The sequence below is a fragment of the Condylostylus longicornis genome, unplaced genomic scaffold (genome assembly GCF_029603195.1).
Source record: "Condylostylus longicornis isolate FDR11 unplaced genomic scaffold, ASM2960319v2 ptg000814l, whole genome shotgun sequence".
In the NCBI taxonomy this organism is placed as follows: Eukaryota; Metazoa; Arthropoda; class Insecta; order Diptera; family Dolichopodidae; genus Condylostylus; species Condylostylus longicornis.
The window spans coordinates 114,661-139,699 of NW_026578758.1; the positions used below are offsets into that span (position 1 = coordinate 114,661).

General features: G+C 24.8%; 7 protein-coding genes across 7 annotated transcripts; 4 read left to right on the plus strand and 3 right to left on the minus strand.

Moving 5' to 3' along the window:
- The first annotated feature begins 1,398 nt into the window (after positions 1-1,398).
- LOC129618329 (protein O-mannosyl-transferase TMTC4) lies at positions 1,399-4,461 on the plus strand. Its single transcript, XM_055533097.1, has 12 exons — positions 1,399-1,490; positions 1,647-2,043; positions 2,101-2,184; positions 2,241-2,338; positions 2,408-2,626; positions 2,682-2,860; positions 2,919-3,093; positions 3,157-3,285; positions 3,342-3,421; positions 3,482-3,589; positions 3,646-4,085; positions 4,150-4,461. The coding sequence occupies exons 1-12, from the start codon at positions 1,473-1,475 to the stop codon at positions 4,284-4,286; spliced, it is 2,064 nt and encodes a 687-aa protein (XP_055389072.1). The 5' UTR covers positions 1,399-1,472; the 3' UTR covers positions 4,287-4,461.
- A 167-nt stretch (positions 4,462-4,628) lies between these two features.
- LOC129618331 (zinc finger protein 112-like) lies at positions 4,629-6,499 on the minus strand. The gene is made up of 9 exons (XM_055533099.1): positions 6,248-6,499; positions 5,846-6,184; positions 5,667-5,784; positions 5,539-5,611; positions 5,434-5,482; positions 5,285-5,370; positions 5,191-5,217; positions 5,052-5,135; positions 4,629-4,951 (listed from the first exon to the last, which is right to left on the minus strand). Exons 1-9 carry the CDS (start codon positions 6,389-6,391, stop codon positions 4,747-4,749), a joined length of 1,125 nt encoding a protein of 374 aa, XP_055389074.1. The 5' UTR covers positions 6,392-6,499; the 3' UTR covers positions 4,629-4,746.
- Positions 6,500-9,178: 2,679 nt separating this feature from the next.
- On the plus strand, positions 9,179-11,057 carry LOC129618324 (adenylyltransferase and sulfurtransferase MOCS3). Its single transcript, XM_055533090.1, has 5 exons — positions 9,179-9,413; positions 9,482-9,958; positions 10,014-10,134; positions 10,196-10,645; positions 10,699-11,057. Exons 1-5 carry the CDS (start codon positions 9,255-9,257, stop codon positions 10,845-10,847), a joined length of 1,356 nt encoding a protein of 451 aa, XP_055389065.1. The 5' UTR covers positions 9,179-9,254; the 3' UTR covers positions 10,848-11,057.
- A 156-nt stretch (positions 11,058-11,213) lies between these two features.
- On the plus strand, positions 11,214-13,447 carry LOC129618325 (histone deacetylase 11). Its single transcript, XM_055533091.1, has 5 exons — positions 11,214-11,739; positions 11,804-12,020; positions 12,077-12,440; positions 12,500-12,608; positions 12,669-13,447. The coding sequence occupies exons 1-5, from the start codon at positions 11,572-11,574 to the stop codon at positions 12,834-12,836; spliced, it is 1,026 nt and encodes a 341-aa protein (XP_055389066.1). The 5' UTR covers positions 11,214-11,571; the 3' UTR covers positions 12,837-13,447.
- Positions 13,448-14,624: 1,177 nt separating this feature from the next.
- Positions 14,625-16,519, plus strand: LOC129618332 (RIB43A-like with coiled-coils protein 2). Its single transcript, XM_055533100.1, has 8 exons — positions 14,625-14,747; positions 14,800-14,940; positions 15,183-15,340; positions 15,420-15,498; positions 15,567-15,728; positions 15,836-16,063; positions 16,208-16,314; positions 16,378-16,519. The coding sequence occupies exons 1-8, from the start codon at positions 14,625-14,627 to the stop codon at positions 16,517-16,519; spliced, it is 1,140 nt and encodes a 379-aa protein (XP_055389075.1).
- Positions 16,520-17,099: 580 nt separating this feature from the next.
- On the minus strand, positions 17,100-18,554 carry LOC129618333 (uncharacterized). The gene is made up of 3 exons (XM_055533101.1): positions 18,229-18,554; positions 17,733-17,867; positions 17,100-17,566 (listed from the first exon to the last, which is right to left on the minus strand). The coding sequence occupies exons 1-3, from the start codon at positions 18,287-18,289 to the stop codon at positions 17,100-17,102; spliced, it is 663 nt and encodes a 220-aa protein (XP_055389076.1). The 5' UTR covers positions 18,290-18,554.
- Positions 18,555-19,177: 623 nt separating this feature from the next.
- Positions 19,178-20,358, minus strand: LOC129618334 (solute carrier family 22 member 3-like). Its single transcript, XM_055533102.1, has 4 exons — positions 20,028-20,358; positions 19,766-19,886; positions 19,416-19,570; positions 19,178-19,350 (listed from the first exon to the last, which is right to left on the minus strand). Exons 1-4 carry the CDS (start codon positions 20,356-20,358, stop codon positions 19,178-19,180), a joined length of 780 nt encoding a protein of 259 aa, XP_055389077.1.
- Positions 20,359-25,039: the final 4,681 nt, after the last annotated feature.

Genomic DNA, 25,039 nt, shown 5'->3' on the forward strand with positions numbered 1-25,039 from the left:
TTATCTTGTTTTTTTTTTTCTTATTTCTCCCTGAAGTTCTTTTGACCGTTTATATATTTGCCTTTATTTTATGCTTTCTTTCAATAATCATATTTCAACACTAAAAGTGGTGTGTACACAAAAATTACATACATACATATATTTTTCTTTATGTACAAACATGTTTTTTATTGTTATTGCCCCTTTTTATTTTTAAATCATCATAACATACAAGATTTTTTTTTAAATGACAATAATAATATACAGGACTACATACGTACATTATATATATTTCAGGATTCAAATACCCCTACCCTACACACTTATACAAAATAAAAATATAATTTTTTCCCTTTTTTTTTTATTATGTTGTTCATCTTTATTTTACTTGTACTTTGCTTGTCAAATTTTCCATTCCTTATGTTTGATTTGATATTTAGTGAAATTTTTATTTCCTCTTATATTTTGAGCCTTGCAGGCCAGTTAAGAGGATATCAAAATAAAAATTATACACACAAAAATACCAGAAAAAAAAAAGTTGTTGGTTTATAAATAAAAATTTATTTGTTAATGACATTTAGTAAATATTTCCTAAATAAACAAAACAAAATACACAAAAGGATATGCAAAAATTTATAAAGAGAAAACTTTCAATAAATAAAATAATCAAAATCATTTTAATTTATTTAATTCTGATTTAGAATTTTTTGTTTTATTTAAAAATTAATTTCAAACTGTATGGTTTTCTATATATACAAAAAATTATAAAGAATTCATAGACTAACTGTTAATCTGTTAATAAGAAAAAACCGTTAATCAACTATAAAAAATTCCTTTTGTAGACGAAAGTGTACCTACATATAAGATTATATACAGGCATTAATATTCATCACAAAACGCTGTTTTTTAATGTCAAAATTAATTTGACAATCAAAACCAATCAAAAACACATAAAAATATTTTGATACGCGTTGTCAAAATTGAAAATTCCATTTTTTTTTCATTATTTCTCTCACATTTCATTTTTTGCTAAAGAATTAATGTGAACGTATAAACCAATAGCCATTATAATAATTTAAAGAACAAAATATATCATGTAAACTACCTACGAAAATCAAAATTTGCTATTGTGTTATTGACATTTGCGATAAATTTTGAGAAATATAATAATATTGTTATGTATTATTTATTGCTACATTTTTTTGTTGTTACTTATTTTACGCTTTTATTTAAAAATTTCAAATTTTATTAAAAACAAACTAAATAGTATATTATTTTTATGATTAATATTATTAATGTGTGTTAGAAAACTACATGAAAAAAAAACTGAAAAATATTTCAACTATTCTTCCTAACTGAAAAGCGACCACACTATTTTATGATTAATATTGTGAATGAAAAACGTCAGTCAAACTTTAGAAATTTAAATAAAAACATAAACAAAAAATTGTTCAAGGCCTTTCCAGGACCTGAAGTACGATTCGTACTTAAAAATGAATATATTTTTAATAGTAAGTAATATAAGAAACATAAAACTTTAATTTCTAATAATATTTAGCATAACTCGCAATTATAAAGTTGTAAAAACACAGAAAACTCTAACTAACCTAAGCTATAACATTCTATTTCGGAAGTGGAACATTTCATCAATTTTTATTGTGTTTCAGGATATTATTTTAATATTATTTTGTTTCGTGTGTTATTTTGAAAGTCTTGATGGTGACTTTGTTTTTGATGATATTGTAGCGATTGTAAAAAATAAAGATGTTACAACCCCTTATCAAAGCAGTATATCGGACATTTTCTATCACGACTTTTGGGGACAAAACATAAGTGATTCAAATAGCCATAAATCCTATCGTCCATTAACAACTTTAATGTTTAGAATAGAGTATTCTTATTTCAAATTAGGAAGCTTTCATATGAAATTTATAAATTTACTGCTTCACTGTATAAATACATGTCTTGTATACTGGATATTCAGAAATGTTGCTAGAACGAAAAACAAAAATTTAGAACTATATGCAGCTATTATATTTGCAGTACATCCTATTCATACTGAAGGTAATACAACTATATATTTAAAAAAATATATATATTACAAATATAACATAATTTCAGCTGTATGTGGTATTGTTGGTAGAGCTGAATTAATGTATTGTTTATGCTTTTTAATTTCATTACTAATATTTGACGCACTGGAAGGTATTTTTAATATCTTAATAAAAATTTATTTTGAATTTCATTAAGATTTATTCTAGATCAAAAAAGTTTAATGGATAACTGGCTGAAAATGTTCATATTAATTTTCGTGTCTTTTATGGGCCTCTTCTTTAAAGAAAATGCAATAACTATTCTTGTGAGTAAAAATGTACTTGTTTTTTTTTTCATTTAGGTGTGTAATAAAATATTTTTTTATATTATATAGCCAACTTGCATCATGTACGATATTGTGTTAAGAACAAATTTACTTCAAGATTTACAAATTCGACTGCATGTTAAAAAGATTGTTCTAAAACGTTTTGGAATTCTTTTAATAATTACATGTTGTCAACTATATGGAAGACTTTATATTCAAAACTTCGAAAGTCCGAAATTCAAAACAATGGATAATCCTGTTGCATTTAACGATAATTTTTTTACAAGGGTTTGTTAAAAATATTTTTTTTTTTGTTTTGTTAAAGTAACATTTTTTCCACAAGGTTTTATCACAAAATCATCTTTATGTTTTGAATTTTTGGATTTTATTAAACCCCTTATGGCTTAGTTTCGATTGGGCTCTTGGCTCGTTGAAATTAGTGACATCAGTAATGGATATTAGATGTATAACTTTTATAATATTTTATTATTTTCTGTTTAAGTTGCTAAAAACTCACTCAAGGTTGTAAAAAAATTAGTTTTCTTAATTAAAAAATTAATGTTTTTATCATTTATTTCAGATTAGTTTTTATTTCATTAGGACTTTTAATCATTCCATTCTTGCCAGCAGCAGGAATTTTGAAAGTTGGATTCGTAATTGCGGAAAGAATTTTATATGTTCCATCAATTGGGTATTGTTTATTGATTGTGCATGGGTTTATCAATTTAGAGCATCATCTTAAAAACTGTAAAATGGTCTGTTGCAAGAAAAAAACATAACTGTATTAAAAAGTTTTTACAATTTTATCTTATATTTAGATACTAAAAATTTTTGGATTGTTTATATTGATTGTGCTAATAATCAGAACACGTCAAAGAGCAGCCGAATGGATGACTGAAAATACTCTTTTTGTTTCAGGCTTAAAAGTTTGTCCAGATAACGCCAAAGTATAAATGATCTTTAAAAATAATTTTCGAAAATTCTATAATTTTTAATTTTCTAGATACACTACAACGTGGCAAAGGTAGCTGCTGATCAAAATAATCGCAAAATAGCTTTGAAACATTATCACAAAGCAATATCGTAAGTAAAAGTGTACTCGCTACATCAAGTCCATTTTAATAATTTTTTTATTTTTGTTAGTCTTTATCCGGAATATGAATCTGCTTTAATGAATTTAGGAAATTTATATAGAGAAATTGGTGATTATGATGCTGCAGAAAAATATTTAAAAAAATCTATAGAGATTTTGTAGGAAATTATAGTTTTACTCGTTTTAAATAAAATTTTATTTTAACTATTTACAGAGAAGAATTTCCGCAAGCATGGATGAATTTAGGAATAGTATATCATCACAAAAAGAAATATAATATTGCCCTTGAATGCTATGAAAACGCGTTAAAATATAGAAATCGTTATCCGACCTGTTTGTACAATATGGGAAATATGTTTTTAGAACAACAAAAGTATTCTGAAGCATTGAAATATTGGCAAGAGTCGCTTTTTCTTAATCCATTGCAATCAAAAGCTTGGGTAAATATGTTAACTCTTCTTGATAATCGAAAATTATACGAAGATGCCTTAAGAACATCCGATCGGGCATTAAGCTTCTTGCCTAATGATACATCAATTATGTTTATTAGAGCAAATGTTGAAGGAAAACTGGGAAATTATATTGAAGCAGAACAACACTATTTGAAAGTAATAAGTACCAATCCCAGTAACGCCTTATATCATGTTAATTTAGGTATTTAAAAATTATTCAGTACATTTTTTGCATGTTCTTTATTATTAAAATTAATGATCCTTAGGTGTTTTGTACCACCGTTGGAAAAAATATGATTTAGCTGGAAAAAGTTATAAAAAAGCTTTATCTTTAGACCCAGATCTCAAAAGCGCAAAAGTCAATTTAGTGAAACTACTAACAGCCAAGCAAAAAGAAGACTGAATAAACAATTCTACAACAACTTGTTTTATTAAATTAAAAGAATAATGCTTAGATACAGCGCAAGCATAGAGAGCAATGTTAAGGAATAGGTAGAGTAATATGGAAATTTATTAACAAATATTTAATCGAAAATATGTACATTAAGATATTTAACGGAGAAAAATAAATAGCAAAATGTAAAAACGTAAAAACCATTTATATTATTTAAAATCTCTGAAATAATACGTACGTAACTCGAAATAAAAGTAATTTTAAGTAGCTTCAATTTAAATTAATTTTAACAATTCAAAGCATCGTTGTTAAGATTTATAATTATATTTATTTAGTCCAATATTTGAAAAATCAGAAATTTTTTTGTAAATGTCGATCTTTTGTAAAGTTTTATTAGATTTTTGCTTGATTTAACTTACAAGCTATATGAATTACATATTTTAAATAACTAAATGTCATGCAATTAGATTTAATTTTCCGCTTTAATTTTTAATTTACTCCCTGTATTCTCTGAGTTTTTGGCGAGTCCGAAATAAAACGTTGTAGCATCTGATGCTTCAACGGGCGATTGTTCCAAAATAATTATACCATTTTGAATCTCTTCTACATTATGTTTCTTAACGTGATTTTGAAGGTATTCTTTTTTTGTAAATCCGGTATTGCAAATTTCACATCTACATAAAAGTTATATAGTAAATAGTTTAAATAGTTAGCAATTTTAAATATAAATAGTTTTTCTTAAGAAAGCATTCCTTAAATTTCTTTCTAACTTACGTGAAAGCTTTATAACCTGTATGAACGCTTTGATGTTTTTTGAGTGCATGAGAGTACATGAAACTCTTGTTACAAGTTTGACAACTGAAAATATGTTAAATTTAATTTATATTTTTTAAGTCATAAAGGTTTTACTTACGTATACGGCCTTTCTCCTGTATGACATCTAAAATGAAAATTAAAAAAATATGTTATGTATATTTATCTACAGTTAATTCTTCCTCATCACTTACCGTTCATGTTTTATTCGGCTACCATAATCTGAAAATTTTCGATCACAGTATTTACATGCATAAGGTTTTTCTCCAGTATGGACTCTCTAATAATACATTTTTCGATTTATTTAAGATCTTTTCAATATCAAGTATAAAAGTACACTCACCATATGACGTCTTAAATCAGTTTCAGTAGCGAATCTTCTTTTGCAAATTCTGTAAATTATTAAAATTAGTTATCTGTTCTATTGTATTACAAATAAAATTATTACTCGCATTCAAATCTTTTTACTTTATCATGCCTCATCCTATGATATTTCAAATGACTTTGACTATAATAATTACCTTAAAAAAGAAATTTAAGAGCTTTAAGAACTATTCTTTTTAAATGTTCACATACCACATAAATCGCATATACTTTTTTGAAATTTCTCTTTATTTATTCGTTCTAAGGCTCTCTGCTTAGATTCTTCGAAAATATTCTTATTCTCCAATTTCTTTGTAATTTTGAACTTTACCTAAAATAATTTTGTATAAATGAATTTGTATAACTACATAGTTAGAATTTAAAAAACTAACATTTTTAGTCTCTTCAATATTGTCGTTAACACTACTGTTTTCATTTTCAAAATCGCTTGCAATATGCTCTTCATAGATAATGAAATTATCCGCATTATCTTCTTCTTCAACTTTAGTAATATTCTCAGAGTCCGTACACTTTTTACAAACCCCAATTGTATCGTCTGCAATTCTCAATAATTCATCATTCGCATATTTTTGCAATTTTTTATTCAAATTTTCTAGCTTATTTTTGGAATGTTCCGATAAGGTGATCAATTTATATGCAACATTCAAATCGAAATAGCATTTTTTGCAAACGTTGCTTGGATACAACGTTCGTTCTTTTAGTTCGGCAGTCTATTAAAAATATAAGGCATTCTGTATAATCCAAATTTAGAAAACCAGAAATTTCAAACTTACCTTAAAATTTGTACATTTAACTACTTTTTCAAGTATATGACTGTCTGAATCTTTATTTTCCAAAATTGGAATCATTTTGAACTCACTTTCTTGTAAACAAATAAGGCAGTTTTTTTCCCACAAGCCATTCAAATTAATTTCCATTGCGACCAAAACTTTTATTAATTGATAAATAATAAAAGCAAACAAGTAACAAAAAATATTCTTTTGTTTTGAAGAAATTTAACCACGGCTGACAAAAATTTATCTGTCAAATATTTTAAAAAATTTTATTGGCATTGTCGTCTCCCTTTCTAGTTTGACAATTTATAATCAAAATATTATTGTGAATAGACTTAATGGCAGGGATGTCTCTTTTTAAAATTAATTCCAAAAAAAATTCTGCAAATCAATAAATTAATCTTTAGTATTGCTGAACATCCGTTATCAACACCATTTAATATTAATATTCTGGAAAGAATATAACCAAGAGTACAGTAAATTTACAATTTTCAGATCGCAATTAGGTCAAAAAAAATTTATTCCGCCTAAAAAATATTACAGTTAACAACACAATTTTTGGTTGCAAATATCAATTTTAGCGTATACCTTGACATAACAAAAATATCTAAGTATTGCTGTCAGCAGTCGTGGTGTATGCTAATCAATATTATTTTTTGATTAATACTAACTTTATAAATACCTCAGCCGGTTTCTGAAAAGCTCGTGAGGACGGGGAATTTTGTGGATCCAGATTCTAGAATTGTCACAACGGGGCGTTCTGCCAATAAGAATAGCAGCCCGGTCGACTTAAACTTACCCTAACTAACTTTTTAAATTGAAAACTGTCAAATTCCATAGCAAAAATAAATATGTACATAAATATAAAAAAACACTAGGTCTGTCTGCGATAAGAAAGTTATTATGAAGTTTTTGCATGCAAACTGTTTGAGATAATACTTTTTGAACAAAAATGAGAGAAAATAATGACATTCTCATTTTCTCGATGTTTAACGTTTTTTCCAGTTTTGTAAAGTAAGATTTGAAAAGTTTTTAGAGTTTTAAAAACTTTTCAAATCTTACTGCTGCTTTTCTTGGTTATCTCTGAAGATTTTATTTTTGAAAAAAAAATTTTTCATCAACAATAATTTTTTTTTTCAAAACATTTCAATAAAAATAAATTAAAATAACCAAAAAAGGTCCATAAATGGTTTTTTCTAAGTTTCACACTTTTATAATCCAAAATTAAAATTTTCAGTTTTTGGTATAACCAAAAAATATTTGTTTATGTTTGATAAATAATTTGAAATTTGATGTTTATAACTAATGTCTTTATATCTAACAAGTCCCAATACTCAATTTTTTTTACGAAATATTACGAATTTTTGGCTTCGTTGCTGGTTTTTTCTTTAAATGCCACTGATCGTGTCATATTTTTTATTATTTTTTTCTTTTTTTTTAAGTAAAAAAGAGTTTATTATTTTAAAAAATCTCAGGATATTATACACATTTTTTAAAAAGCTTCGCATTTAAATTCTATTGCACGAAAAAGAAAGAAAGGTAGGAGGAAAGAAAAAATGAAAAAAAATTTCAAATTCATATTTCAGTATGGTTTTAAATGTTAATGAGGAAGGATGTATGATTTTTTATGCACATTTTGTATTTCCAAGTAAGGCAAGTTGAGTAATGTCGGCTAACAAAAATGTTATTAAAAGTAATATAGGTTGACACATTTCAACAATTTGAATTATCTCATTTCGGTTATTTATACGTTACTTATAAAATTGTTTCAAATAATTTCAGTTAGTTTTTAAGTTATTAAAAATAAATATGTATGTACCTACTTCCAATAAAGTTTTTTTTAAATAATTATTTTAAAACTATTTAAAACATGTTATATTGAGTGCTTCAAAAATTTTGCTATTGTCTTTTTTCATATTTTATTAGGAGGTAAACAAGAGCAATCTATTTATAAAATGTCCCTGCATGTGTATGTATGACCTATCTTAATTCTAAACGGAAAGAATATTACATAAAGAACAAAAATTTTAAAATACCTGTTATTTTACAGTCGGAATTTTTGAGTCATTTGGTAAAATACAATTTATTTCAAAAATAAAAAAATATTCAAATCCGGTCATAAAAATATATGATTGTTTTTTCCAAACATTTTAAATATTTTTTTTTCTTAGGTAATTGATATAAATGATAGTAAGTTTTTAATATTTTTTCAAATAAAAATAGAGGTAAAATTTTGAAGTTTATATAAAATTTGTATTTCACAAATAATATTTGATTGTATTTTAGATATTATTTTCTAATTCCCTCTTCAAATTTTTTCTTTACTATGTATTTATATCAATATTTAAGAATTATCTTTCATTAATTATATTTTCAACTTGACACCACAGTTACTCCCCATATCTTGAGTTAACTTACCCTATGAGAAAAAAAAGCTGTTCACTTAAAAATAATGAAATGCTTTCAGTATCATATAAAACGTTGAAGGTGAAGGATGTGCTTGTTGTTTTTCCGCTTTTTTTTATAATTTTAAAATAATTATCAATGAAAATATTAATATATTTTTTTGATTTTTCAAATATATTTTCTAAATTTTACCTTCTTTATAAGTGTGAATTTATTTTAATATTTCTTCTCAAAAAATAGCCACTTCGATTTAAAAAAACCCATCTAAAATAAGGTCGTGCTTTCAAGTTTCTCTCTATTTACAAAGTTTTCAAAAGTTTCTCAAGTTTTCTGTCTGGTCCATTTTTTTTAAGATTTTTTTCTTTTTGAGAGAAATTTCGCCAATGTTTCTCTTTTTAAAGTTTTTGCAAGTTTTATCCCATACTATTTGAAAAAAATAGTTCAATCAACATTGACATATCAAGCGACAAAACCACAAAATGTCAAAATTATTATGTCAAAAAATTAAGTTTCAAAAGGGAGATTGCTTTGTTTTTATTTGAGTTGGATTAATCTAGTTCTAGCCATGTTTTAGTTTAGTTTCTTCTAAAAACTTAAAACAATGGATCAAGGGTCTTATCCAAAGGATATAATTGATTGCGAGAATTTGATTTTAAGCAAAATAAGGCAAATAAACGAATTAAAAGATGATATTTTCAAGTTGAAACAAACTTTGTTATTTAAAAAACAAACATTTATTAAAAAGCAAATATCAGAACATGTAAGTAAGCATGGTTTCAGGACGACATTGATTTAAATATTCATTTGATTCATTAAACCAATTATCAGAATTATCCAAACCGTGAACTCTCAAATGATGAAATTCAGCTCTATAGTAGGCAAATGATTATTCCAGAAATTGGAATTTTGGGGCAATTATCGATAAAAAAGTCATCAATACTTGTGGTTGGTGCTGGAGGGTTAGGATGCCCCTCTTTAAACTATTTGTGCAGAGGTGGAGTGGAAACATTTGGCATTGTTGATTATGATACTGTGGATATGAATAATATACACAGGCAAACTTTGTACGAACCAAATGATATCGGAATTTCAAAGGTTGAAATATCCAAGAGAAAAATACTTGAAATAAATCCTTTATGCAAAGTCGTAACCTATCACTGTCAGTTGCATAGTAATAATGCCGTAAACATAATAGAAAAGTACGATATAGTTTTGGATTGCACTGACAATGTTGCCACGAGATATCTTTTAAATGATGCATGCGTTTTACTGAAAAAGCCTCTTGTGTCAGCAAGTGCATTAAAGGTAAATTTGACTCTTATAATAAATGTTATGAAAATGGTAAATAATTTGTTATTAGTTAGAAGGTCAGCTGACAGTTTATAATTATAAAGAAGGACCATGCTATCGATGTCTTTTTCCCAAACCACCTCCACCAGAAACGGTTACAAATTGTTCAGATGGTGGGATTTTAGGATGTGGTAATTAAAATGCTAAAAACTCATTTGTTAAAGTATTTTTATTGAATTTGTATTTTTTTAGTGACGGGTATAATGGGTTCTTTACAAGCTTTAGAAGCCTTTAAAATAATTCTAAATTTTTCGGACATACTGAGTGGACGTTTATTACTTTTCGACGCAAGTACATCCACATCTAGAAATGTGAAATTGCGTGGTAAAAATCCTAAATGTTCAGTTTGTTCAAAATGTCCAGAAATTATTGACCTAATTGATTATGAACAATTTTGCGGAATGAAAGCATCAGATAAAGATTATGCTTTGAATGTGTTAGATCACCAAGAAAGAATGACGGTTGAACAATATAAAAGTGACTTTGTTGATACGAAAAAAGATCATCTACTCATTGATGTACGTAGTCCTATTGAATATGAATTTTGCAAAATTCCAAATTCCATGAACATCCCTTTGAAATATATTTTGGAAGATAAATTTTTAGAGCTTATAAAGACTTACGCCAATGCCGGTTCCGATGGTAACAAATTGCTAAATTTACAAATTATTAAAATAATTCATATATTTTTTCAGTTATAATAGTATGTCGACGAGGAAATGATTCCCAACTTGCTGTTAGACATCTTAGTGAAAAACTTAGAACTTTAGCATTTCCAAAAGATATAATAGGTGGTCTCTACGCTTGGCAACATAAAGTTGATAAAACATTTCCAATTTACTGAAATAAACTGAAACTGTTTTTGCCTTTATTTTCTGATAATTCTACATAAAATCATTTTCTATATATGTATAATCTAATAATACTGTTAACGTAGTTTAAGTTCAAACAGCACTGTTGATTTATGCATGTATTAAGTTTGTTTTTTTATTAACATGAAAGGGGAAAAAATGAGAGGATTTGAATATTAAGGACATATTTTGTTGAAAGGTCATGAGTGTTGTTTTTTTTTTTGTATGAAAATGGCCTTATTTTTGAAAGAGGTCTCTACTTTTGGAATGTGAACATTTAGTGTTGTGAGAGGCATTTTTCCAGTGCAAAATGTACATTTTTGTGCATTTTGGTTTGTGCTCCTCGTGGACGAAGTGTATGCGACTCTTTAGAATACAGGAATGTAAATTTAAAAAATCAAATCGCAAAGAATTTTCCTATAACTACAAATGTGTGGTTAAAATAATCAATCGTTTCATATTCATTGCTTCTTGGGTTATTTCAAAAGCTTTAAAATTTTTAAAAAGCTTTGAAGAAACAGCTGTTTCACGTAACTTTCAAAAATTTTTAACAATAATATTGATATTATTGTAAAAACAGTCTTACTATAATAATAGAGTCCCAACTTTTACTGAAATTTTGCAAGTGGTTGCGAGGTGTACTGCAAGAAGTTAGTTCAGAAATTTAAACGCACACACGTACATGCACATGTACGATACAAAACAAAAAAAAAAATAATGTTCTCTAATAAGGTTTATCATAACAGTACAAATAAAATTAACAAATATGAAAATTCAGAGGGACCCCTTTTACCAATAATCTACTCAAAAAGATATGGTGTTCATTTCTGTGGACTCCAAAAATTACATCCCTTTGATGCTGAAAAAGGCCATCACATAATGAAGGTAAAAGGAATTTCTTTTAGTATGATTTGGATTTGAATTGATTTCATTTTGGTTGTGATTACAGTTCCTTAAAGAAGAAAAATTTTTAAGTGAAGAAGATGTTCAGGTTCCCAATGAAATTGAAAAAAAAGATTTGTTGAAAGTTCACACGAAAAAATATTTGAAAAGTTTGAAATGGAGTTGGAATGTTGCCAAAATCGCTGAAATTCCCCTTTTAGTTTTTGTACCAAATTCATTTGTGCAAAATGGCTATTTACGTCCAATGAGGTTTCAGACAGCAGGTAAATTTTATATCTTCTTTTCGAAAACTAAAATCACTAACAAAAATTATTTTCAGGTTCAATTTTGGCAGGTAAATTAGCTCTTCAGTACGGATGGTCGATAAATTTAGGTGGTGGATTTCACCATTGTTCTGCAGATAAAGGTGGAGGGTTCTGCCCATATGCAGATATAACATTACTTATAAGAAATTTATTAGAACAAGAAGATAAACTTGTTAAAAATGTTATGATAATTGATTTAGATGCACATCAAGGAAATGGACACGAACGAGATTTTATAAATAATGCCAATATTTACATTTTGGATATGTATAATGCAGCAATATATCCAAGAGATCATCCAGCAAAGTTGGCTATACGATGTGCCGTTGAATTGAAACCCAGAACTCCTGATAAATATTATTTAAACAAATTGAAAAAGTAAAATAACTTAAAATTGATTTAATATTTACTCATATTACTTGAATATTTTACCATAGATCGTTGAATACGTCCTTTAATGAATTTCAACCAGATTTAATAGTCTATAACGCTGGAACTGATGTTTTGCAAAATGATCCATTAGGTCTTTTAGATATAACACCTGAGGTAAAACTAGAAAATTAAACAATAATTTGATTTATTTTTTAAAAATCATTTGTTTTTTAGGGTGTGATTGAGCGCGATGAAATTGTTTTTTCGACTGCAATTAGTAAAAATGTTCCAATTGCAATGTTATTAAGTGGTGGTTATTTGAAAAGGTCTGCTAAAGTGATTGCCGATTCTATATTAAATTTAAAAAATAAAAATTTACTTATTCAAAGAGTACACAACTAGTCAAGTTTTAATATCTAAAATGGGTTTGATAACCAAAAATGATATTTTTTAAATATTTAAATGTAGTTCTAACTTTATACTTAAAATTTATCAAATCTATATTAAATTTAATATAAAACAGGAATACTTAAACAAATTAGGTACCTTTATGCTTTGAAAGAGATTTATATATGCTAATGTGAATTGCCAAAATAGTTCTTTGATAATAAAGAATATTTGAAAGTAGCGAACATTTCGCAGAAATTGAGTGTAGTAATAAAACTTATAAACCATGTATTTTTAATAAGGATTTATATATGGATATGTATGTGTATAAATAATTTTTAATTAATATATATATATTTATATATAAGCATATGCATATGTGGACACATATGTATTAATATATATTTATTAATTATTTTTTAAAAATAAGGAAGTTTTGAAATTAGTCTATATAATTTTTTATATTCTATACTTTAAATAATTTATTTTTTATTTCTAAACTTAATTTGTCTTAGTTTTTTAATGTACCTGCTGCATTATAAATTTAAATAAAATAATTAAATTTGTGCCAAAACGCAAAATCCAATTCTCGGCCTAGCAAAAAAATCTAATAAAAACTACCTATTTAAATACATATAATACAATATAAATAATTATAATGGCAGAGGATTATCTAAATTATTCTAAAATATATTTGTAATCACTTCTAACAAGATACTTTATGTTTAAAAATTAAAAATGGTATTTATAAATAAATATGTTAATTACTGCAAAACAAATAAAATTTAATTTTAATTATTAAATTCCAGGACATGAATGACCTTATGTAGACATAGATTGCTTCTTTTATTTACCAGATTACAAGATGAATTTATTAGTTGGGATTTATTATTATACACACTTATTTCTAAACATTTAATTATATTTTTTATTTTAGAATATTCTCTATTTTGAATTAATTTATTATATTTAGATTGATTCAAACAATGGTTTGATTTTAATTAATACTTTAATTTTTAATTAAGAACTTTTTATTACAAAAAAATAAGTGACAAATAATTAATGTTGAAACATTTTCAACATACATTGCGTGTACGATATATGCTAATGACCCTTCCTCCCTTTATTTTCAATATGTTATTATTATAGAATTATAAACAAGTACAGGTTTATTACGGCTCCACGCAGTATTTTATTGCAACTCCAACAAACAAAATTTATAAAGACTGAAATTTCCATTTAGAATGAGTACCTAGTAACAAAATTTAGAAGGAAAAATATTTCCAATTATAGAATTCTAATAGGTTTTCCAATTCTATGTACATACTCGTAAATATAATGATTTGGCCTTTTGAGAACAATTAAATAAATCTTGCTTTAGATTCAATAAAAGAGTGCCGAATTTATTTAAATTATGTAGTGTTGTCGAAGCATGTACAATTCCTAATTTTAATTTAATAAGATTTGTTACTTCCTAATAAATTCATAAACAACAAGAGCTTCCAAACTTTTAATTATTAAATTTTGTACAAAATCGATTCGAATGAATCTTAGTTTATTGAATTTTTATATAAACTTAGAAACCTAAAGAAAATATTTTGTAGTCAAAACAAAATATGTTTGAGATAAAAATAAATTTTGATTTAAAATTATTAAATCAATACTTAATATATTCTTTTTGCATTTTTATATTTTTACTTCTTATATTGAAAACATTTTCCATTTTTTTTTGAAAAATTTTTTTGTAAATTGCAACTTGAATAATAATATTGTATGAACAATTAATTGCGTACATATTTTAAAATGCTAAAAGATCGTTTTGTAACGCACGCTGATTTAAAAGAAGCTGCAGCCATAGAACGTCGTAGACAGTATGAAGAATCTAGGAAAAAAAGAATATTCAATGCCAAGCAACGGCTTTATGGAGTATTATAAATCAAAATTTCAAAACTAAGATTAAAAAAAAATTTCATTTTAGCAAGACCATCAAGCCCTGGAAAAACAAATTCATGAAAAACAAGAAGCTAAACAATCTCAAAATGAACAAGAAAGAAAATGGAACGCTGAGTTCTGTAGAAGAAATGAAGTAATTAATGCAAAAGAAAGGGAAAAAGGATTGGTACGTATAGATATTCCACTATATATGTATTTACATACATACATACATACATATTATTATTATTATTACATGAGAGAATTGTTAAATACATAATAAGTCCCATAAAAATCGTCTTTATTTGCCTTAATTGTCTTATTGTGTGTGAAATTCGATTACCTATTTAAGTGCATTCATAAGTATACATTAGTACATATATGTATATACATATATACATATGTATATAATATAATCACTAATTTTAGGAAAAGAAACGGCAATTGAATGATTTACATTTCTATAGATGTCAATACCAAAAAAAAGAAGATTCTAGAGATTATGATTTAATTGATCCAAAAACAAGAAATGAAGTAGCTAGAACAGCTGATAACGACGCTCGTTTGGGTATATCTAGCGCCCAAGTGTAACTAAATTTAATAATAATATTAAACTTAGCATTTTTCATACATTTAAGGAAGAATGTTAATTAATATTTTATTTAGGTTTGCAGGAGAAGATATTTTGATTCATGAACGTAAAAGATTACAAAAACAGCAATTAAAGGCTTGGCTAGAACAGCAAGTAATATTAAAATTTTCTTAGATTCTTATTTTAAATTTACTAATATGGGGTATACTTTTACATATTAGATGAAAGAGAAAAGGCAAGCTGAAGCTGACAGGAATGAAGCTGATATTATTTTGCAAAAAACAATGAATTCAAGAGATCAACTAGCATTAGAAATGGCGAATATGGAAAGAAATAATGCTCAGAGAATGCAATATGCTGTTTTAAATTACAATAAAAAATTGGTAAGGTGCAATAAAACATAAGTATACATATGTATATATGTATATGTATATGTATATACATATATTAATATTTACATTTCTAATCTACTATAAAATATTGCAAATAGGCAAATGAACAGAACTGGAAAAGACAATTAGCTAAAAAACACGAGGATGAAGATAATAAAGCAGAAATTTATAATATGATTACAAGTGACATCCTAACTGAAAATCCTGACGTAGCACAAAGTCGAATGGGTTTACATCGTAAAATTGCTTTCGAATATCGTGGCATGAATGCGGAAGAATTAGAACATTTCAAAAGAGAACAATGTAAACAAATCGAAGAACGTAAGGTAATTGATTAACAAAATGTATTACGGTAACGCTCTTTTGATATAATGCATTTTTGAAAACTAAGCGAAACTGAAACTGTAAACTAAGCGAAATAGCACTTTTATTTATTTAAACTGAAATTTTTCGAATTTTTCTTGTAATAGAAACGTGAAACAGAAGAAAAATTAAAGGAACAAATGTGGGATCAAATGGACATGAATATAACTAGAGCTTGTATGTTAAAAAAATCAGAACAAGAGGAAAAAAATAAGTAAGGGCTCAAAAGTTGTTCGCAATTGTATTAGAAAAAAAAAATTATATATTTTGTTTTTAGGAAAAATACAATAATTTTAAATGAAGAAAACGTTCGGTTGGCCCAGAATCAAAAAAGTCAAAATACATACATAGATAAAGTTCTATATGCTAATGAATGTACTGAAAAATTTTTTGATCAGTTCAATACAACTTCTCGTTAAGAAAAAAAATCAGTAGACTGAAATGAACAGAAGAGAACTGGTTAACGTACTTTGGCCTTCACTCGTTTTAACTGTGTTTTACAGAAGTTTATATTTAAAATTTTTGTTAAAGAAAATCATTCCAAAACATCTCAAAATTTATATAATTTTTTTTATAAAATACTTATAGAGCTGCAATAAAACATCTTTAACCTATTCAAGCAATCACTTTATCTTATTGAATTTATAATCCACAGAAATCTGTAGAAGAAAATTATTCAAATGAAGAGACTTATTATTTTTACATAAATTGAGAAATTGTAATTAGTACAAATTATTGTTTTGAGTTCCAATCTTTGAAAAGTGTGACATTGATGGACGGTTGTAATTTACTTTCGTTGTGAATTTTTACATTCTGCTTTGGACGATATGAAGAAATCAAATTGCCCTCAATTTCTTCACTTTTCACTTTTAAATAAATCTTATAATAAGTCTAAATCCTTTTAGTTTAAAAACTTTCATATAAAACATTTTTTTTAAATAATTATTTAAGAATCATACATTTTTTTCATAATATAATATTCAAATACTTATATTATTTTTAATTTTTAACAATGGCAGGTATATCACATGTCGAACTTAAAATATTTGCTATTGAAACGTACGGCATTTCGTCCAGTTCTTCCGATACTATAGATTGTCGTCTTGAAATAATTATTTGAGAATTTTTTCTATATATTTCTGTTGATGGAACATCAAATATTTTCGGCTGATCATCATCCCAAAATGAATTATTTAAAAATGTCATAAATAATCCAGCTAGTATGCCTAAGAATGCAAAAACTGTTATTGGTATTAAATGGTGAATAATCGATAAAGCTGTAATAAATGGTGCAAAAAGTAACCACAATCGACTATATGTTGTAACAGAGAACATTAATATTGGACGTTTTTCTAATTTCACCATTTCTTTTGTACATGTTGTCAAAATTGCCATCGACATAGCATTAGCCATTTTTAAACAAATGCAAAATATCATGTCGAATCCAATTCTTCGATGCTCTTTAACTGAAAAATAAATAAATAAAAATTATTAGAAAAATAAATTTATTTCTTTATAAAAAAAAACAGAAATGTTGTAAAAACATGATTGATAATTTGTTAGAGATATTCTTAAGTTGTAATTAAATTTAAATTTTATTTGTATATGAAAAAATGTCAAAAATGTCATTACTGTTTGTTGGAATCAGCCATATAAAAAGTGTTATAAATCCTGAAATAGAAAATACAGAACCAGCCCATAACCAATGCCTTCTTGTGTACAAAATTAATAAAAGTCCAGCCAATATTCCAAGCATTTCAGCAAAACCTAAAACATAAAACTTAATGTTGAGAAATGCGTAAGCATTTCAAAAGGTATTCTAAATTATATATACATGTTGAATACATATTATGTTGTACGTATGTAATATATGTACATACATATATAAGTAAAAAGAAATCAGTGAATCTCAGTTATAATACAAAACTTTTGTTTTAAGTGCTTTAACAATTTTATAGATTTATTGAAGCAAGTCATTTGAATGTTGATTAAATTAAAGCATTGTCGTACTGTTAAGATCGAAGAGAGATCCAAACTGGATTATAAGCAGCATGAAGAATTACTTTTGAAAAAAATTTTATATACATATTGCGTACATACATACATACATAATTAAAAATTATAATACCTAATATTACTGTATTAGAATGTAAATGATCTACGCCGAATGCACGAATATTTATAATCATTGCATTATATAATGCAACTGACCATACCCAAGCCCAATGTACTATAAAAATTTCTCTACGTTTTGTTTCACCATCCCATAATTGAAAATATTTTAATTTATTAGTTTTTTGTATTTCAGCATGATATTGTATAAGATGATCTTCTAAATCCAATGGAATTTTTTTCGCATTATATGTTGCAGATTCTAGTAAAATTTGTAACGTTTTTTCAATTTTTCCTCTTTTAATTAGCCAACGTGGGGAATTAGTTATCCATCTAAAATAGGAAAAGAAAATATACGAGTATGTACGTACGTTTGTCAAATAAAATATAAAAAAGTAACAATTATAAAAAATTATCTTAGATATTCAGAAAAACTGCAATAGATCTAGAAAAATGTACAAATTTTTGAAAAAAACTTATCCAAATCTATTCTTTATCTTGATTTTAAATTAAGAAATCAAATTTTTATCACACACGGTAAGTAAACAAATACTAAATTTAGAATAAAAATCTATAAATATCTTAAATCTTAATTTTTATATTTTCCATAACAGTTTAATGTAATGTTAAATCACATTTGTGTTAATTAATTTTACAAACAAAAAAAAATTGTAGCGAAATCATAGCATGCTTTAATACTATTTTTAAAACCAATAATATGTATAACACTTTTTAAATAAATATGATTATGAAATATAAAACATAGGAGTAGGTAGGTAGGTTCTATTATGAAAAATATAAATTCTTATGTATGTAAATAATTTTATTGTAATATTTGTCAATATGTTTTAAATAACATTTTAATTTCTAAGTAATCATAATTGTCACAATTTTGTATTTGTGACAATTATGAACACTTTTAAATTGTATACAAATATACATAATTAATTTAAAGGAAAAGAAAATTACCGGCACAAAATTAGTAATAGAATTGTAGGTGATGATATTGAAATGTACAAAATTGCCCAGCTATCAAAAAAAATTGAAATTCCCGGTAATAAAATTAGTCCAATTGACCAGTAAAGTTGAAATAATGTTATAATAATTGTTCTAGCTTTTCCATTTGTTATATCTTGAACTACATTAGCATATACACATACATTAAATATATATGATATAAAAATATTTTTAAATTTAACTTACTTATAACTTCTCCAGCACTTATCATAAAACCGCAAAAAATTGCTGTTAAACATCTAAAGAAAATATGAAGCATAAAAGTATTAACTAATCCGGTTAAATTTCCACAAATAATTTGACATATCATTCCAAGGATCATAACACGTTTTGGAGATAATCTACAAAAAAAAAGTGTGTATGTATATTTAATAATAAATAATTACATACGTAATTTGATTCAATATATTAATAATTGTTATACATCGGAATTAAAAAAATTATGTTGAAGGCAATATTCTTATAATTTAATATAAATTATTGTAATTTATTTATATATAAATTAAAATCAAATAAAAGTTTCTATATATACTTACTTTTCTAGTATATACTTTGAAATTAAACCACCTAAAAATGTTCCAAGAGAATGAAATGATTGTGTTACACTAATTAATAGTTGCCTTGAACAAACCAAATCAAATTCAGTTATTAAAGAATTAAATTCAGTAAGAAATTCAAATTTATTACATGGAACAATATTTTTTGCATTTGATTCTATTGGTTTTAAAAATGGGTTTGAATAATTTTGTAAAATGAATTTTAAATTTTCATCTTGTAAAACATTTTCATAAATATTACAAAAATCCATATCAAATTGACGATCAGCTTTAATTTCTTCAGTAATAATTGGATGTGTTATATGTATCCAAGTTTTAGTATCATTAATTTGTACATTTTCTGGTGGTTTACAATAATATTTACCATATTTCGGTGATGGTGCTGTAAATATAATACAAGCCATAAACCATGATGATGGAATTTTACATAAAAATATTAATAATATTGTTCTTAATTGCCAACGTCCGAAATCACCATTTATTTCACTAATTATATCTTTTGAATATTCATGTTTTTTTTTTAATTTTGGTTTTCGTACCGTATCCTTAGAATTAATATCAATTGAAGTCATCACAAAAGTATAAAATTTATTACCGTATATAATAATAAATAACAAAATTTTAAAAATATTCTTTTTTCTCAAGAAAAAATTCTTGACATTTTATTTTAAGAGCACAAAGTATGTTACTCATTCAAAGCCCACATAAGAACTAAAATTTCAAAAATTTTGCAAACTGTTATACTGAAATTTTTATTAATAATCACTAATATGTTTTGTACATATTATAGTAAAATTGGAAGTTTTTCGTATCTTTTTTACAATATGTTATAAAAGCTAACGAACAAATTTATTTTACCATTAGTAAAGGTATATAGTTTAACAAGAAAGTAAAGAGTCGTATTATAGCTTTGAAAAATCAAATTCAAAATCTTTTCAAGTAGCCGGAAGAAAAGCAACTGTAATATTACTTTAATTTTGTTATATACAAAAAAAAAAACATTTTTTACAATTTTGTTATTGCATTTTGTATGGTTACTGTACGTGAGTACATAAGAAATTTTCGCATAATTAATATAATCAAAGGGTGTTAATTATAAAATAGCTCAATTTTCCTATAATAAAGTTATTAAACTATCATGACACCACTTTATTTTTTGGCAGGTGTTAAATCTTAATTTATTTTTAATTTTAATCAAAATTAGTAAAATAGATAATTTTAAGTTTAAATAAATATTATAATTGGTCTTTTAAGAGTTACTCTTGAAACTGCACAGGAATTATACATATATATAGAAATTTAAATTTAAATTTAGCTTAAAAATTTTAATATTTAATTATGCCGTAACGTTTTGTAGGGTAGGTATTTTTTTATAAATTTTTTGTAGCAATCATAACTAATTATTAATTAAGACTATACATATGTCCTTTGGTGGCATATCACAAGAAAGTGGTAAAGAATCAAAAAGATTATTAACATTATGTGGTTTAATAAGTTAGATCCCTTCATAAATTAAAATATCTTTAAAGTTTTTCAAAAAGAGACTTACTATTGTACCCTTTATTTTATAAAAAGTTGGTTAGTTCTCAACTTTTTAGCGATAACGACTAATTTAAGAGTCACTCTTTCTTTTTGTATGGAAACTTCGAAAAGGGTTCGTTATGGAGTAAAAACGAATTAAATAGGTTAACAAAAAATGACGTTTTTAAGATTATAAAGTGTTGTTATAACACGAAAGAGAGAGAATTATGTAAAAAAATTTCCTTAAAGAGAAATTGATCCCCAATTGAATTTTGTTTATGCATATATCCATTAACGGCCGAACAGATGGAATGAAACTAACAAGCACAAATATTTTTTGATTTATAATTATTGGACATAACATATATGTATAACATGTATGTATATCATAATATATTGTATGTTAGGTATAGGTACTACAAACATTTTTTGAATTTCTATATAAAATTTCTATTAAAAAACTATTTCAAAAATTAAATTAAAAATTTTTTTAAATTTTATTACGATTAATATTTTTTATTCGTCACATAATTTATTTTTTTTTTTTTATTAGAATTTTTTATTTTTCTTTTTACAATTTGATTTTTTGTACTGATGTAAATATTTACAACGTAATTTTTTTTTTATTTCTAATTCTATGTATAATTTTATTCGTTGAATTAAATACTTCTATTCTCTCTATATTAAATTAAATTTATCGATTTTTTCATTAAATATTTTTTTCTATATTAAATTTTTTAATTATATTTTACAATGGCATAGAAGCATTTTTTTTTTTTAACTTAAAATTCAGTGTAATTCTTTTTTTTTTTTGGTACGGTAATTTTAATGAAATTTATTTTGAGCAATTTAAATTATTTTTCTATTTATCTAGTATATTTTTTGGTGACTATTTAATAATCAAATTTAAAATATAAAATTAATTTCAAGCTTTTGCTTACGTGCAGTTTAATTAAAATTAAAAATTTTCCAAAAATTAATAAAGTTTTTTGAGTGTACATACATATTGTATATAAGAATTGCTTGAATTAATTTTGTCAGACAAGCTGCAGAATTTTTTGTTAGCCTAAAAGACTATAAAAGACAAAATAATGAAAGACGAAGTTATTTATAGTAAAAATATTTTAGGAGTAATAGGAAATTGTAGGAGTAATAGGAAAAATTTGTAGAGCAATAAATGAAAATACTGCTGTAAAAAATAGTATATTACATTATTTAAATTATTTCAATTTAAATTAGATATCAAATTCAGATTAGATACCATTTAGATTAGATACTAAATAAGATTCAGATACCAAAATATTTCAAATGATTGCATACATTTAGGATGACACAAAACACAATTAAAACGGCGTGAATGAGTTAAGACAAGATATATTTTTCGATGATGTGACATTTACCGGTAGCTTTGTACATTAATAGATTTTTGAAAAAGCTTCATTACAATAAATGATTGAAAACTGGAATTTTTAAGATCTTGAGAGACTATAACTTTTGGAGATGGATAACTACTTGTACGGAAATAAGTTCCTAGTAAAGATCTGTCTACATATAAAATTTCAGCTTTCTATTTTAAAGGTTAATTAATTGTATCGGCCTGACAGACAGACTGACGAACAGAGTGAAACCAATTAGTACTTTTTTTTCAAAATTTTTTTTGGGTAAGTTCTAAAAAGTTTTCATAAAGCAAGCTTATCTCTGAGGAGGAAAGATGCGGATTTACTTAAAATATTGATATCGAATAAGCAAGTATTTTGTTTATAATAAAATTTGACAATATTAAATTACAATAAATAGTCACCAATTTACCACATTATAATATTACATACTGTATAGAAATGGTTCAACCATATATAGAAATAAGTTTATTATTTAAAATATCCCATGTAATATTTTACCACTTATAACAATCTCTATTATTAAAATTTTCGTTTTTTTTTTTAGAATTATTTTTAACAATTATACAGAATTGATTTTTCTCTTTTATTAACTATAAATGTATTTGTATTTTTTTTAAATACCTAAAATAAATTTAATTTTTTAATTTACACATATACAATTATATTTAATATTTAATTTAATATTTAATTTGCAATTTTCCATAAAATATGACACCATTTTATCAATGCTGTTTTTTTTTCTTCAAAGTCGAACATTCTAAATTGTGGAACGTAATTTGAGAAATTTTGAGAGATTATGATGTATATGTTCCACAATTTAGGTAAATATTTTTTAAGATATTTTGTGTTGTTTTTTGTATATTTTGTTTGTGTAATGAAAATTTGTACGTATGTTTATTTTTGTATGTGAAATTTAAAGTTTTATAATATATTACGAGTATTTTCACCTGTTTTCGTTTGCAATAATTTTGGTATTTGTTTGTTTTTTATTTTTATGATAAAGTATGTATGTATGTATAGTTAAAATAAAGTTAATTTTTAACTAAGGGGTGTATTAGAAAATTAAAAATATTATTTTATGACAAGGCAAAAAATTGTGTTTAAAGCGCTACTTTCCATAAACTAAAAATATTTTATGCACACTTAACAAAAGTTTAATAGAAAAGAAAACAAAATTTAATAAAGTACCGCAAGAGCACAATTATAAATTGTATTTTTTATGACATTTATGCAAAAGCATGTGGGTGCTTCATAATATAAAATCATAAAGGTTTAAAAGAGGGAGAAATAAGCATTTCGAATTATTTGAATTATAGGAGTTTTAATTAAAATATAGTATATGTTCTTCATATGATTATTGACTTATTTATATTATACGAGTATACGAGTATAACAAAAATTTTCCCTTTCTAATCGAAAATATTATAATATCGAATTTTTGTTCAGAGAATGCAAAGTGTCCAATATTAGAGTGTTGAAACTTGTATATAAATAAACAAAATATTCACGTATTACAAATTGCTTTTAAATTTCATATTTTTTTAATTAAAAGTGTTATACTGAAAAAACGGGTTAATCATTAAATGAAAACTATTAAATCAAATATAATATTCATTTATAAAATAAGTAAAAAAGATAATGTGTTAGTTGTAAATTACAAAATTGAATATGAAGAACCCTGTTTATTGCAAATGTATAGTTGTAAATAAATTTTAAATATCTTACGGAAAAGGAAAATATGGAGGATATCCACAAAATTTTGTACTTTGCTTGAAAAATATTTTTTAAATGTGCTTCTAATGTATATGTGTGTATATTTACAATGTATCTGTACGTTTAAATTTGTATAGTGTTTTGTTGATTTGATTACAATTATAAAGTCTATGTATGTTTATGTATATGTAATTATGTTTACAATTTAATTTTGACATGGTATTAAATTTGTATTAAATTTTCGAATGTATAACAATATTTATAAATATTTTCTACCGTTTTCTTTTGCAAATTATTCAACATAAAATTGATTGTATTTTTCACCTTCATTCGGATGCGAGAAAATATTTTTAATTCATATTCGATCTGGACGGATTATTTATCCGAAGAAACACTTTTTTCGAACTACAATATTATATGAACTGATTCGAATATTTTCGAACACATTTATAATTAATAAAGAAAAGTTGAATATGTGTGTTGCCAACTAACATTAAAGTAAGGGAAAAGATTTATAATTATAAAGGTTGTGCTTTTTTACTGTATAATAAAATATATAGTTAGTGTTAATTAGCATATTTTACATAATTTTCGGCGTACACATGTGTAATAAAATATT

Bases quoted from the DNA above. Each gene is read 5' to 3' on its own strand.
- LOC129618329 (XM_055533097.1), top strand. The intron at 2,339-2,407 runs GTGAGTAAAAAT...TATATTATATAG, and splicing joins AAAATGCAATAACTATTCTT to CCAACTTGCATCATGTACGA. The intron at 3,094-3,156 runs GTCTGTTGCAAG...TCTTATATTTAG, and splicing joins ATCTTAAAAACTGTAAAATG to ATACTAAAAATTTTTGGATT.
- LOC129618331 (XM_055533099.1), bottom strand. From the start codon at position 6,391: ATGGAAATTAATTTGAATGGCTTGTGGGAAAAAAACTGCCTTATTTGT. The intron at 5,785-5,845 runs GTTAGTTTTTTA...AAATTATTTTAG, and splicing joins ATATTGAAGAGACTAAAAAT to GTAAAGTTCAAAATTACAAA. The intron at 4,952-5,051 runs GTAAGTTAGAAA...ACTTTTATGTAG, and splicing joins ACAGGTTATAAAGCTTTCAC to ATGTGAAATTTGCAATACCG.
- LOC129618324 (XM_055533090.1), top strand. From the start codon at position 9,255: ATGGATCAAGGGTCTTATCCAAAGGATATAATTGATTGCGAGAATTTG. The intron at 9,414-9,481 runs GTAAGTAAGCAT...ACCAATTATCAG, and splicing joins AAAAGCAAATATCAGAACAT to AATTATCCAAACCGTGAACT. The intron at 9,959-10,013 runs GTAAATTTGACT...ATTTGTTATTAG, and splicing joins TGTCAGCAAGTGCATTAAAG to TTAGAAGGTCAGCTGACAGT.
- LOC129618325 (XM_055533091.1), top strand. From the start codon at position 11,572: ATGTTCTCTAATAAGGTTTATCATAACAGTACAAATAAAATTAACAAA. The intron at 11,740-11,803 runs GTAAAAGGAATT...TTGTGATTACAG, and splicing joins AAGGCCATCACATAATGAAG to TTCCTTAAAGAAGAAAAATT. The intron at 12,441-12,499 runs GTAAAATAACTT...ATTTTACCATAG, and splicing joins TATTTAAACAAATTGAAAAA to ATCGTTGAATACGTCCTTTA.
- LOC129618332 (XM_055533100.1), top strand. From the start codon at position 14,625: ATGCTAAAAGATCGTTTTGTAACGCACGCTGATTTAAAAGAAGCTGCA. The intron at 15,499-15,566 runs GTAATATTAAAA...TTTACATATTAG, and splicing joins AGGCTTGGCTAGAACAGCAA to ATGAAAGAGAAAAGGCAAGC. The intron at 16,315-16,377 runs GTAAGGGCTCAA...TTTTGTTTTTAG, and splicing joins GAACAAGAGGAAAAAAATAA to GAAAAATACAATAATTTTAA.
- LOC129618333 (XM_055533101.1), bottom strand. From the start codon at position 18,289: ATGATTATAAATATTCGTGCATTCGGCGTAGATCATTTACATTCTAAT. The intron at 17,868-18,228 runs GTATTATAATTT...TTTATGTTTTAG, and splicing joins TTCTAATACAGTAATATTAG to GTTTTGCTGAAATGCTTGGA. The intron at 17,567-17,732 runs GTAATGACATTT...TTTATTTTTCAG, and splicing joins ATGGCTGATTCCAACAAACA to TTAAAGAGCATCGAAGAATT.
- LOC129618334 (XM_055533102.1), bottom strand. From the start codon at position 20,358: ATGACTTCAATTGATATTAATTCTAAGGATACGGTACGAAAACCAAAA. The intron at 19,571-19,765 runs GTAAGTATATAT...TTTTTTTTGTAG, and splicing joins TCAAAGTATATACTAGAAAA to ATTATCTCCAAAACGTGTTA. The intron at 19,351-19,415 runs GTAAGTTAAATT...ATGCTAATGTAG, and splicing joins AAGTGCTGGAGAAGTTATAA to TTCAAGATATAACAAATGGA.